Below are 13,939 nucleotides of genomic sequence, written 5' to 3' on the forward strand. Positions count from 1 at the left end.
ATACATATGAAGGAAGGTTGCTCCAGAAAACAGTACTTGAATGAATAAACGAGGAAGATGAAATGTTGGTTCTGTGAGTTTGAAGTTGGGCAGTTTGTTTGTTTTTGATTTGGTAGTTGTTGGCGCATCGGCTTCTGTGGCCATATTGCACCTCCGAAGGTTTTTGCAGTACTTTGATCCAAGCCCAAGGCGGGAATCGAACCCGCGACCTTTGGGTTGCCGGTCAGGTACTTTACCCACTCGGCTAGCCCGGCCGGCAAGTTGGGCAGTAAATGGATGTTGGCTGGTGGCGGCACGTGTTCGGACTGTTTTGAAAGAGAGAGCGGGAATTACAGAAGCCAATTCAGAAGAACATTGCGTATGGAAATATCTGTAGAAAAGGCATGCAGCAGAAACAGTACGTCTATGAGACAGTGAGTGGAGAGACTCTGTTAGAGTTGAGTCATTAATTAACCTAACTGCCCTCTTCTGAATGGAATCTAGGAGCCTCAGAGAGGTTATGGAGGCACTGCCCCAGATGTGGGAACAACATTCCATGGTAGGGCGGATTTGCAATTTGTACACAGTGAACAGCTGTTTGGAAGAAAAGTAACACTGAGTGAAAACCATGTTTTTTAGATGCAGAGGACGCAATATTTGTAATGTGCTTGTGCCAAGAGAGATTAGAAGTCAGGGTAATCCCCGAAAGAGATGTATCATTTTGCCTAAAAATCGGAGTGTCACTAAAGATAAGCATAGGAGCAGAAGAATCCTTTTTAGCATTAGATGCAAGAAAGCAAGCTTATGCAGCATCAGCCAAAAAAATAAAATAAAATAAATAATTAAAAAATAACCACTTGCACTTCACCCCTCTGTTCGTTCGAAATACCTGTCCAGCTGAGCCTTAAACTTATTTAGGCTATCAACTTACACAACAAGGGATGGAAGTCTGTTCCACCAACCAACCACCCACTGGCTAAAGGCAAATTTCCGCACGTCTATCCTAAATCTGTCTTTCCTCAATTTGAATTCATGCTCTCTCAGGTGATTATTCTGAGCAAGAGGAAGAATCCCATCAGCATTGAGCATGCTCAAACCATTCAAGGCTTTATACACCTCTATCAGATCCACTCGCTGGTGCCTAGTCTCCAGACACTGTAATTTGCAAAACTTAAGCCTTTCTTCGTAAGAGCACCCCTTTGTTCCATTCACTAATCTTGTTGCCCTTCTCTGTACTCGTTCCAGCAGCTCTACATCCTTCTTGAAATGAGGCCTCCAAGCCTGTATACAGTACTCTAAGTGTGGCCTGACCATTGCCTTATACAAGGGAATAATCACCTCATTATCCCTGCTAGAAAAATTCCAATATATCATTGACAATACACCATAAGCTACTCTTCCAGCCCGTCTGCACTGCTCAGAGAACTTCATATCTGCCTGCACAACCACCCCCATGTCCCTTTCATTCTCTACCACTGTCAGTGTAGTACCACAGAGTTGATACGTTGCTCTGGGGTTGCTGTTTCCCATATGTAGTACTTTACATTTGTCAATGTTAAATTTCATTTGCCACCTCTCAGCCCATCTGCTCAACCTTTCCAGATCCTGTTGCAGCAGCATAGTGTCAGTAGTGTCCTTGACAACCCTGCCAACCTTTGTATCATCTGCAAACTTGGACATTAAGCTTGATATATCATCAATATCATTTATAAATACAGAAAGCAATAATGGACCCAATAGTGAACCCTGAGAGACTCCACTAATAACATTAGTCCACGATGAGCAGTGTCCATTGATTACCACTCTCTGTCTTCTCCCCCCCAACCACCCCTTTATCCATAGCAGCAATTTGCCTCCAATGCCACACTGCTCCAATTTGTGTAGCAGTCTTCCATGTGTAACAGTATCAAAAGCCTTTCTAAGATCCAAGTATATAAAAGTTATTCCCTGCATCCAGTTCTTTTGTGACTGCATCATAGTATCCAATCAAGTTGGTCAGGCAAGACTTCCCCTTAACAAAACCATGCTGTGTCCGAGCTATAACTGAAGTCTTGTCTAGATGATCCTGCAATGCTTCTTTAACCAGTGCCCCCATTAATTTTCCGGGAACAGAAGTTAAACTCACAGGTCTATAATTACTTGTGTCAGCCTTTGATCCTCTTTTGTGAATTGGGGTCACATTTGTACATCTCCAGTCCATGGGTACCTCCCCCGAGTCCAAGGAAGCTCTCATAATTATGGATAAGGGTTTGCTTACTTCCTTTGCTGCCTCCTTTAATATAACTGGATAGATCCCATCCACCCCAGGTGCCTTTCTTGTGTTTATCTTCAACAATTTCTCCTCCACTTTACTCTCAGTTATTACAAGATTCTCTAGCTTACTGCCAGAGTTGAATACACCTCTGGCATTCCCCTCGCTGAATAACTCATCAACAGTTGACCCATCGATATGAAGTGGACCAATCAGATTGATCCCCTTCCTTCTAGAGTTTACATAAGTAAAGAACTCTTTGCTGTTTTTCTCTGCATCCCTTGCCAAAGATATCTCGTAATCTGCCTTCGCCTGCCTAACCTCCTTTGTAACTTGGTTACAGAGGGCGAAAGAGAAAACCATGTTTTTTAGATGCAGAGGACACAATATTTGTAATGTGCTTGTGCCAAGAGAGATTAGAAGTCAGGGTAATCCCCAAAAGAGATGTATCATTTTGCCTAAAAATCGGAGTGTCACTAAAGATAAGCATAGCAGCAGAAGAATCCTTTTTGTGAGATATAAGACAAGACTGAGATTTAGAAGGATTGAAATCAACTAAGTTGTCTTTGCTCCACTGGAGAATTACCTGGAGATCGGCATTTAAGGAATTGGTAGCAGATATTCGAGAAGTTGAAGCTGATTGAGCAGGGCAAGGTTTCTCAAAATGGAAAGTAGAATGCAATGTGCTATCATCAGCAAAACTATGGATAGGATTTCCAGTCAATGGAACGTCATTAATATACAAAAGGAAAAGAGTGGGGGAAAGAACTGAACCTTGGGGGACACCAGCATTAGTGGAGAAGTTAGAAGACAGAGAGCCATCTACTATCACTCTCAGAGAGCAATCAGAGAGAAAACTGAATAACCAATTACAAAAAACAGTTGGCAAACCATAAGATGTAAGCTTGTTTAGAAGACCTTTATGGTGTCTCCGTAGCCAGGTGGGCAGGAGCAGCAGTGTGTAGCACACACTTCTTGATTAGACAGGGGTTCGAGCCAATGACCACCAAATACGGAGGATGCGGAAAGGTCAGGGAACGACCACCGCATATTCCCAGAGCAATATGGCCTTAGTTGCTAATGCTCCTAAAAACCAAATAACAAACAAGACCTTTATGCCAAACATGATCAAAAGCCTTTGAGATGTCAAGAGCAACTGCTTGTGTTTCACCAAACTTTTCCATTGAATTTGTCCATAAATGAATAACATAAGCCAGAATATCACTAATATGATGTTGGTCCTTCACGTGCATCCAAAACAGCTTGTATCCGGTGAGGAATGGACGCTACAAAATTTCTAAATGTGTCTTGTGGTATCTGGTACCAACACGTAACCAGCAGATCCTTTTAACTCCTGTAAGGTAAGTGGTTGAGACGCAACAGATCAGAGTTGCTGTTCCACCACAAACCACAGATGCTCAAATGGGACTGATATCTGGGGAATTTGGAGGCCAGGGCAATACCTGGAAGTCTTCCTCATGTTCCGTGAACCAGTCTCGATCAATCCGGGCAGTGTGGTATGGCACATTATCCTGCTGAAAGATGGCACCACCAGAGGGGAAGACTGTTGCCACAAAAGAGTGTACCGTGTTAGCCATGATGTTTAGGTAGGTGGTAGACAACAGAGTGCCCAGCAACTGGACCCAGGGTATCCCAACAGAACATCATCCAAAGCATTACACCGCCGCCACCACCACCGGCTTGTTTTTGTCCCACAGTGCATCTGGGTGCCATCACTTCCCCAGGTAAACGATGCACACATACCCAGCCGTCCATGGTGTAACAGGAAACGTGATTCATTGGACCAGACGACCTTCTTCCAATCACTCAACATCCAGTTTTGATACTCGCGTGCCTATTGTAGGCACTGTCACTGGTGAACCGTGGTTAGCATGAGCACTCACAGAGGCCTGCAGCTATGCAGCCCATTTTCAGCAGGGTTTGATGTGGTATTGTGACACATTACACCCGTCACCAGCATTCCGATTACCGGTGTGTTGCACCACAGTTGCCCTTCTGTTGCCACGTACCATCAGGGAGAGCCTTTGCTCAGCTCGAGATAACTGGGTCAAGATTTTGCTCAAGATAATTGGGATTGTCATCAATATGGCTGATCATCTCAGTAGTGAAATCAGCTCTTAAGCGGTGATCATCTGGCTTTAGATGTTGAAGAAGTTAAAGTTTGTATGCATGCTAATGGAGACGTTTGTGAACTGTTGATTAACCACGGTTGTCAACAACTCGCCGGCAGTTCGTGGATTTTCCCTCCTCGGACCACTTTCGGTAGGTACTAACCAGGGTAGACCGTGAGCACCCCACCAGCCATGCCGTTTCAGATATGCTCTGATCCAGTCGTCTGGCCATTACAATTTGGCCTTTGTCAAACTCGCTTAAGTCCGCTGCCTTTCCCATCTGGCACACTTGCCAGATGGGAAAGGCAGCGGACACTTGGCAAGTGTGCTCACGCACGCACCTTTTGTAGCTTGACATATGTCAAAACGATAAGTTAGCACACTTGTCAAGTGTTTTCCAGCATCTGAGGCATTATTAGAGCAACCGCTTCAACGATATGCTGTTTCAAATTATCCAAATCTCGAAATTTTCTCTGGCACACACAGTCTTTAATAAAGCCCCCATGCAAAAAAGTCCAGTGGAGTCATATCCGGAGATCTAGGCAGCTAGGCAATTGGGCCTCCTCTTCCGATCCAACGTCCAGGAAAAGTGTTGTTCAAAAACATGGTAATAGCTTGATGGAAGTGTGGTGGAGCACCATCTTGCTGAAACCTGGTGGAATCTGTGGAACAGCAAAGATCTGCAGCATGTCAAGTGTGTCCTATCACTGTGGGATCTATGGGGGAAAAAAAAAAAAAAAAAATGGATCAACGATGCCATTTTTGTGCACTTCTAACCAGACTGACTTTTCGTGTGAACCTTTTATTTTCAATCACTTGGTGAGGATTCTCTGTACTCCAAATGTGGCAATTGTGTCTGTTAACTTTCCCGCAAATGTGAAAGGTTGATTCATCACTGAATAACAGATCAAGATAATTGGGATTGTTAACTTTCCCGCAAATGTGAAAGGTTGATTCATCACTGAATAACAGATCAAGATAATTGGGATTATCATCGATATGGCTGATCATCTCAGTAGTGAAATCAGCTCTTAAATGGCGATCATCTGGCTTTAGATGTTGAAGAAGTTAAAGTTTGTATGCATGCAAATGGAGACGTTTGTGAACTGTTGAATGAGGAATCTGCATTTCATTACTAGCCAGTCTGACTTACGTAGGCTCCTAGAGAATGACTCGTGCACTCGATCCACAGTCTCATCGGTCACATGCTTTTTTGGGCGTTTCCCAGTTTGTGAAACCAAACTTCCCGTCTCTTTTAGAGTCTTATTCCACTAAAGAATGGATTTGGATATGGGAGGATCCACATTCCATTCCCTTCGTGTACACCGGCGAATAAGCGTAAGTGATTGAAATTCAGCTAACCAAAGCATGCACTGCACCTTCTGCTGTGGAATCCACATCTCGACTGAGGCAATAGTCGTTCTTATGCTGTTTTTGCACTTGTGACCTTGACAGTGTGACGAAACAAATCTTGGAGAGATTTCCTATTGACTGCACTTTCATTTGAGAAAATATAACGTGTGGTTCTCGCATTATAAGCCGTTATTTTTGGATGCCTCTAGCCAGGACACCCTGTATTTTGAAACATAAATATGGAGTTGACAGCGTTGTAATATCAGTGAAACTTCTGATTGCATGTCAACTGAAGTAACCCAACAGAACCAAACTTGTTAAATGTATGCATGTACACGGGAAAAACACTTCTGCAATATGGCACTGTTTTCACATATTTTAAGATAGCCAATTAACTATTTTTTGCTCACAGGTGAGTTCTTAATAACTTGTCTCATTCTTTCACATGCATTTATAGCAATATAAATGCATCTGAAGGATAGCAATATTACAGGTCAAAAAGCTTCACTACACTTCTGCATTCTGGTTAATGTCATCTAATTTTAGCCTATTCATAACATAGGCTTTTAATGTGACAAATAAGGAAAGCAGATATATGCCTTCTTATGATGTCTTCTTAATTGTATTTTTTAATCTCACTTAACATCTTTGTCTTTCAATTGCATGTGTCACTGCAATAGTAGAGGTAAATCCATATAATTATAAAATAGCCCTTTATTTCCTTTAATTACTTAATTAGTTTCATTTCACTTTTGAATTATAATTCAAATAACATTAACCTAATGGTCATTAAGGGTAATGTAATTTTAAAATTCTAAATTCCAAAACAACAAAAATTTTTAACGTGCATCTCTGAAATAAGCTCTTTTCTATGAATAAAAAATATATATATATAAAATAAAAAAAATAAATAAATGAAATAAAAATACAAACCTTGACAGACAATATACAATTCCACTCATGTTACTGAAGTGTGATTTGATAAGATCTATGATATCTTGAACAACACTCTTTCCTTTCTTATGTCGTACTTCATATTTTAGATTTGGTCTATTAAAGCTCTGTAAGAACCTGTTCAACAACGAAATATTATATCCATTAGATTAGGAAATTTTAATTTCTTAATCTAATGGATATTTTGCAAGGTGGTGCATGTGGGGATAAATTTTTTGTTCACCAAATTTTCGAATACATGCAATATCTTCATTAAGTCAAGTTTGACTGATTTACATGTACAGCCAAGCCAATGTTTCGTGATCGGTGGGAGAAAGTACTTGTATATTAAAAGAAAGAATTTGTATTGTTTTAATGTTTCAAGAAATTAATGAAAATATTAAAAATTGTGTATTACTTTGAAATCCAAAGGTGGTGCAAGTGTTATAAACTGCAACAAGAACTAACATAATACAGGCAAATGTTGGATTAAAGTAAACTTGAGCAACTGACAAAAGAAAAATCTCGGACATAAATATAATTATCGCAGAATAACCATAATAATTCTATAATTTCTTCAAAATAATTTTCCTTAAGATAAAATTACATAAAAAAACTTTAATTATTATTTCATTTTAAGTGTGAATTACCTGTGGTTTATTTCAAGATCTTCTAATAACTCAGAAGCCTTATTAAAAACCATTTCTTCAGGGGATTAAACTAATTTTTAATAAAGCATCTGAATTATTAGAAGACCCTGGAATAAACCACAGGTAATTCTTACATTGATATTCTTAACCAGGGTACCAAATGTTATGTTCTAATTATATTTATCTCATTTTATAAACCAAATTTACTATATAGCTACTTAAACAAGTCTTTTTTAATAAAATCACAATCAAATTGACTATGTTTTTATTAATAAAGTGATTTCTTAATCTTTTCATTCAGCATTGGTGTCAGGAGTAAAAAATGATGCAAAGAAGGAAGCTTATGCAGTATCAGGAAAAAAATAAAAAAAACACACACACCTACCCACTTCATTTGTCCATCTCTTAATTTGTCCACTGCTTCTTTAAATTTATTCAAACTACTCACTTCCACAATCCCAGATGGAAGTTTTTTTTTTTTTTCCAATAACTGATTACTGTTTAGCTAAAGAAAATTTTCATAGATCAATCATGCAACCATCATTTTTTAATTTAAATTTAGTTCCCCTTGTGTCATCCAGTAAAGAGCACAGATGTTATCAACATCCAGTTTACTCAAACCCAATTTAAAACCTTAAACACTTCAGTTAAGTCTTATTGTAGGTACCCAGTTTTCAAATATTGAAATTTACAGAACTCAAGTCTTTCTTGATAAAAATATCCTAGTAAATCAATTTGCTCTTTTTTGCACCTATTCCAGCAGGAAACTAATACAACTGGATAATCACTTTTTTCTACCTGCTCACAAAATTTCTACATATCACTGAGAGAACTTCATGAGCTGTCTAGGCAGCCTACCTGCACCACTTGAAGAACTATGTCACACTGATTACTCATAGGTCATTTTCATTTTCACTACCTTGAGCATGGTACCAACCAACTGATATAACTGGGATTACTGCTGCCCAAATGTAGTACCTAGCATTAATCAATCGTAAATCTCAGTCACTTTTCAGCCCATCTGTCTAATTTATCCTGGTCTTGTTGGAGCAGCATATCTTTATTACTGCGTTAACCACCATTTACCTATATATCATCAAGCAAACTTAAATATTAAAATTGCTAGTTTTCAATCAATATTATTAGAATCCTAGCACCGAATCACAATAATAATATAATCCATGAAGAGAAATGCAATGACCATCTCTAGCTCACCCCTCAACCATTCCTTTATCCATAGTGGTGATGTGTCCCTAATGCAATACGGTTCAGTACTGTTAGTACTGAACCTAACAGCTTGATGGAAGTGTAGTGGAGCACCATCTTGTTGAAACCTGATTTACTAAGGAGTAATTTAATTTTACACTAAAAATATTAGTCCATGGAGTGCAGTGGCCATTAATATTCTCTCTCTCTTTCCACTTAACCATTCCTTTATCAACAACACTGACTTGCTCCTAATTACACACTGCTAAAATTTGTAGAGCAGTCATACATGTGGAATAGTATTAAAAGCTTTACTGAAATACACAATGTTGAAATTATTTTTTGCATTCAATTTCTTTGTGACTACCTCATTGTAACTAATCAGATGGGACAGACAAGATCTCCCTTCAACAAATCTCTGCTTTGATTAACATACAACTGCATTCCTGTGAAGATGATCCTCTATTACTTCTCTACCCACTCACTCCATTTCTTTGGCACAGAAGTCAAACTTTATAGGTCACTATTTACTAGCTCTGCTATGTGTTTACCCATTTGTGATTAGGAGATAATTCTGCACATTTGCAGTCTACAGGAACCTCCCCTGAACTCAAGGATGCTCTCATAATTATGGCTTAAAGTTTGCTTATCTATCTACTACTTCTTTTAATGTAACTGGATCGATTCCATCAGCGCAAGATACCTTATTTACTTCTGGTTACAAGAATTTCTCTTCCACTTCCCCAGTAATCATCAAACCATTTAACTCTTAGTTACAGTAGGCACACTTCTAGCATCTGCATTCCTAAAAACATCTTCACATGTGAATGTATATATTTCTATTTATTGCTCTTAAACACACATAATCAGTCTTTCCTTGTAGTCATCCTTTTGCCAATCTCATCATTCAAGTTGCTCATCTTTAGACCCTCTCAAGAAACAATGTCTTTTTTCAGATGAGGTCTCTATACTTGAACAGAGTATTCCAAATGTGGTCTTACAATTGCCACATACAGTGGGATTATGACATCCCTATCTCTACAGAATAGCATTCAATAAATCATCAATAGGACATCATGGGCTTTCCTGGCTGCCTGTTTACACTGCTCAGAAAATTATATATCTGCCCCTATCCTAATTTCCAGATTCCTTTCCTCCTACATTTTTTTTAAATTCAACCCTACCAAGTGTATAATTTATCTGGGGATTGATATTCCCCAAATGTAAGACCTTGCATTTAGAAGCATTAAAACATGCCACTACTCTGACCATCTTTAAAGTCTGTTCAAGTCATTCTGAAGGCATGCTGCTGGGCAGTGACTATTTACGACTCTACCAATCTTTACGCCGTCACAAATTTTGATATCATGCCTTCTATCCCTTTGTTGGCGTCATTTATGAAAATGAGAAACAAATCCTTGAGGGGCCACACTCCAATTTGAAGAATATCCATTAATCACAATCCTTGCCTTCTGCCCTGCAGCCACCCAGCAATCCATCTTAGAATCTTACCAGTAAATCCCAACCTGTTCACAAGCTTATACAATAACCTCTCATGAGGGACTGAGTCAAATGCTTTGCTAAAATCCAAATAAACTATGTTGGAATTGTTCTCTAATTCCAGCTCATAAGTAACCATGTCAAAACAGACCACTAAGTTAGCTAACATGATTTTCCCTTAACAAAACCATGTTGTGTCCTTCAGAATGCCATATCTGTCTAAATGTTTCTGGACTGCACTCTTAATCACTGTCTATAAGATTTTTCCTACCACTGAAGTTAGACCAACCGGTCTGTAGTTACCAACTTCACTCTTAAACTACCTCTACATATTGACGATACGTTGGCACTTCTTCAATCCAAAGGAACCCCCCCCCCTCAAGTCCAAAGACACCTTCACAATTAACCTCAATGGTTCAATAGAGTTTCTGGCACTCTCCCTCAAAATTACAGGATATATGCTGCCCACTTCAGGAGCCATACTTGCCTTTATGCTCAAATGTTTTTCTAATAAACAATTATCTGTAATTACAACATCACTAATTTCATATGGCTCAGCCTCATCTCAGCATGAAGGATCTTTCGTCAGTAAAGACCAATGCAAAGTACCTATTCCATTCATCTGCAACATCAGCTGGGTTTTTTAAGACTTTCCCACACACAACACGGAAGCCTCCAATCAGAATAGCTTTCTTCTTCATTGTATTCACATACATAAACAATTCCTTGTCCCAATTCTTTTCTCTCTTAGACAATGCTTTCTCATATGCAGCCAGTCTTCCTAACCTTATTTTGTGACACTATTATGGATCAACTTGTACCTGTTGTAGGCTTCAGTACATTTCATCACTCTGTAACTATCCCATGCTATTTTTTTTGCTCTATTTGACCGGCCAGCTCCACATTCATCCATTTTGGCATCCTCCTCATGCAATATTTTCTTAAGAGTACAATGTGTTCATGGCTTCTGTGACATATGCTTTAAAAGTATTCCATAATTCAAATGTGTTTGCCATCCCTTGGAAATCTGTCCAATTCACTGCCATATAATGCCTTAAACTGTCAAAGTCCTCTCTTCTGGAGTTAAATCCTGTGCCTACTGCAACATCTTTCATCCTCCAACTGACGATTGCATGATCACTTCCTGACAACGGTTCCTGTATTTTAAGCCATGTGATGAACATCTGATTTGTTAGTAATGATGTGGTTAAGAATATTCTCACCCTTAGTACTTTCTCTAAGTTGTGGTGCCTCCATAACCAGGTGGGCAGGAGCGGTAGTGCGTAGCACACGCTTCTTGATTAGACCGAGATTCGAGCCCATGACCACCAAATACAGAGGATGCGGAAAGGTCAGAGGAATGACCACCTCATATCCTCGGAGCAATATGGCCTTAGTTGCTAATGCTCCTAAAAACCAAACAACAACATAATCTCTAAGATGCTGGTACAAATAATAATCACCTAGTTTATTTAAAAAAGATTTCTCCATGGTGATTTTCCCCCTCCCACTTATTGCAATCATTGTTGTTGTTATTATGGGAGTTTCTGGTGCAAGGGCTACATTGGCCATATTGCACCTTATTCCAATCATTCTGGAGCAGATTAAAGTCACCCAAAATAAGACATTCATGCTTGCCTGCCCAATCCATCTGCATGTAAAGACTCTTGTCATATTCTTCACAATCTTCTTGTCTGTAGATTACTCCCACACTCATTGTTCCTTTGCTTCCAACTAATTCACACCACACAGATTCTATGTTGGCAGACATCAGACTCAGCAAAAGCTCTTTTCGTGCTCAGGTGGCTTTTGTAAGAAGTATGATCCCTCTACCCCTTCGATCTTCCCCAAATACATTATACATACCATAGTAGAACTCAATATCACCAATTTCCAGGTGGCGCCATGCTTCTGTTAGCCCTATTATATCAGCATTAGTTGTTCTAACCAGGAGTTCAAATTCAGCCATTTTATTGACAACACCCCTGACATTACTGTAGACACAGTTGAGACTAAGTAATCTTGTATAGTCTGACACACTCCTTGAAATTATTTAGGGTTATATCCCACGCTTTATCTTTCACCTCATTTGAAATGTTGCTACCCTCAAAATATCTTATCAACATCGGCTGTTGTGGCAACAAAGAATTCACAAGATGAGTGCAAGCAATACTTTAGGTAACATCGTTATTATTTTTATGTCAATCAATTTATTTCAGGTTATCTCCTTCACCTTACAGGCTTTCTCATTTTTCCATGGTAATTACAATTGATAGGTCAGCATTCGTTTCCTATACACTGAATATAAACATTTGTCTATATATATATATATATATATATATATATATATATATATATATATATGGGGAGGAGAGTCTTTCCCCCATATATATGTTGAAGAAATATATATAAAAAAGCAGAAAATGAAAGTGTGGTCTTCCTTATTCTCCTTTCTGTATTCTTCCTTTCTTTTTGTCTTTCCTTCTTTCTCCAAACTTATTATTTTTACAGTTTTTAACAGTTTATATATATACATACATATACACACTCACACATTGGAATGTGCACTGAAATAAATAAAGTGGAACAGGAAAATGTTTATTGAAGGTTAAAGACTTTAAATTTATATCAATGAAAAAAATAAAATGTTAAAGTAGCAAAGCCTTCATATATATATATTTTTTTTGGTTTTTAGGAGCATTAGCAACTAAGGCCGTATTGCTCCGGGATATGCGGTGGTCATTCCCTGACCTTTCCGCATCCTCTGTATTTGGTGGTGTCGGGCTCGAACCCCGGTCTAATAGTAGTAGTAGTAGTGGCATGTGATGCAAGAAAGCAAGTGTATGAGCTTACACAGCATCAACCAAAAAAAAAAAAAAAAAAAAAAAAATCACACCATTTCCTCCAAATGCCTGTCCAGTTCCTCCTTAAATTTATTCAACCTATCAACTTCCACAACAACAGATGGAAGTTTGTTCCAGCAATTAACCACCCGCAGGCTAAAGGCAAATTTCTGCACATCTATTCTACATCTGTCTTTCCTTAATTTGAATTTATGCCCCCTTAGGTTCGTAATCTGAACAAGTGGAAGGATCCCATCAGAATTCAGCGTGCTCAACCCATTCAAAGCCTTATATACCTCAATCAGATCACTGTGCAGGTGCCTAGTCTCCAGCCACTGCAATTTGCAGAACTTAAGCCTCTCTTGGTAACAGGATCCCTTCATTCCCCTCACCAATCTTGTTGCCCTTCTCTGTACACGCTCAAGTAAATCTACATCCTTTTTAAAATGAGGCCACCAGACCTGTACGCAGTACTCGAGGCGTGGCCTGACCATTGCCTTATACAGAAGAATAATCACCTCCTTTTCCCTGCTAGCAAAATTCCTATATATCATTGACAAAACCCCATGACCTGCCCTAGCAGCCTGTCTGAATTGCTCAGAAAACTTCATATCTGACTGCACAATTACTCCCAGGTCTTTTTCATTTTCTAAAACCTTAAGAGTAGTACCACACAGTTGGTACGTTTCTCTGGGGTTACTTCTACCCATATGCAGTACTTTGCATTTGTCAAGGCTAAACTTCAGTTGCCACTTCTTAGCCCATCTGCCCAAATTATCTAGATCCTGTTGCAGTAGCAAACTGCCATTAACAACCCTGCCAACCTTTGTAACATCTGCAAACTTCGACATTAAGCCTGATATACCTTCATCAATATCATTGATAAATATACAAAACAACAGTGGACCTAACACCGAACCCTGTGGGACTCCACTAATAACATTAGTCCAAGAAGAGCAGCACCCATTGATTACCACCCTCTGTCTTCTCCCACTTAACCATCCTTTTACCCATTGTAGCAACTTACCCTTAATACCATTCTGCTCCAATTTGTACAATAGTCTTCCATGTGCAACAGTGTCAAAAGCTTTC

General features: G+C 39.1%; 1 protein-coding gene across 1 annotated transcript in view; it reads right to left on the minus strand.

Moving 5' to 3' along the window:
* Positions 1-13,939, minus strand: part of LOC150080603 (recQ-like DNA helicase Blm) — a 200,546-nt gene that overhangs the window by 123,666 nt on the left and 62,941 nt on the right. Inside the window, exon 8 of the mRNA XM_090381153.1 lies at positions 6,649-6,786. Within this exon, the coding sequence (XP_090237279.1) occupies positions 6,649-6,786 (138 nt within the window). The remainder of the gene's footprint in view (positions 1-6,648; positions 6,787-13,939) is intronic.

This window comes from Mastigoproctus giganteus, chromosome 9 (genome assembly GCF_048544385.1).
Source record: "Mastigoproctus giganteus isolate SK-2022 chromosome 9, ASM4854438v1, whole genome shotgun sequence".
NCBI classification, from domain to species: domain Eukaryota; kingdom Metazoa; phylum Arthropoda; class Arachnida; order Uropygi; family Thelyphonidae; genus Mastigoproctus; species Mastigoproctus giganteus.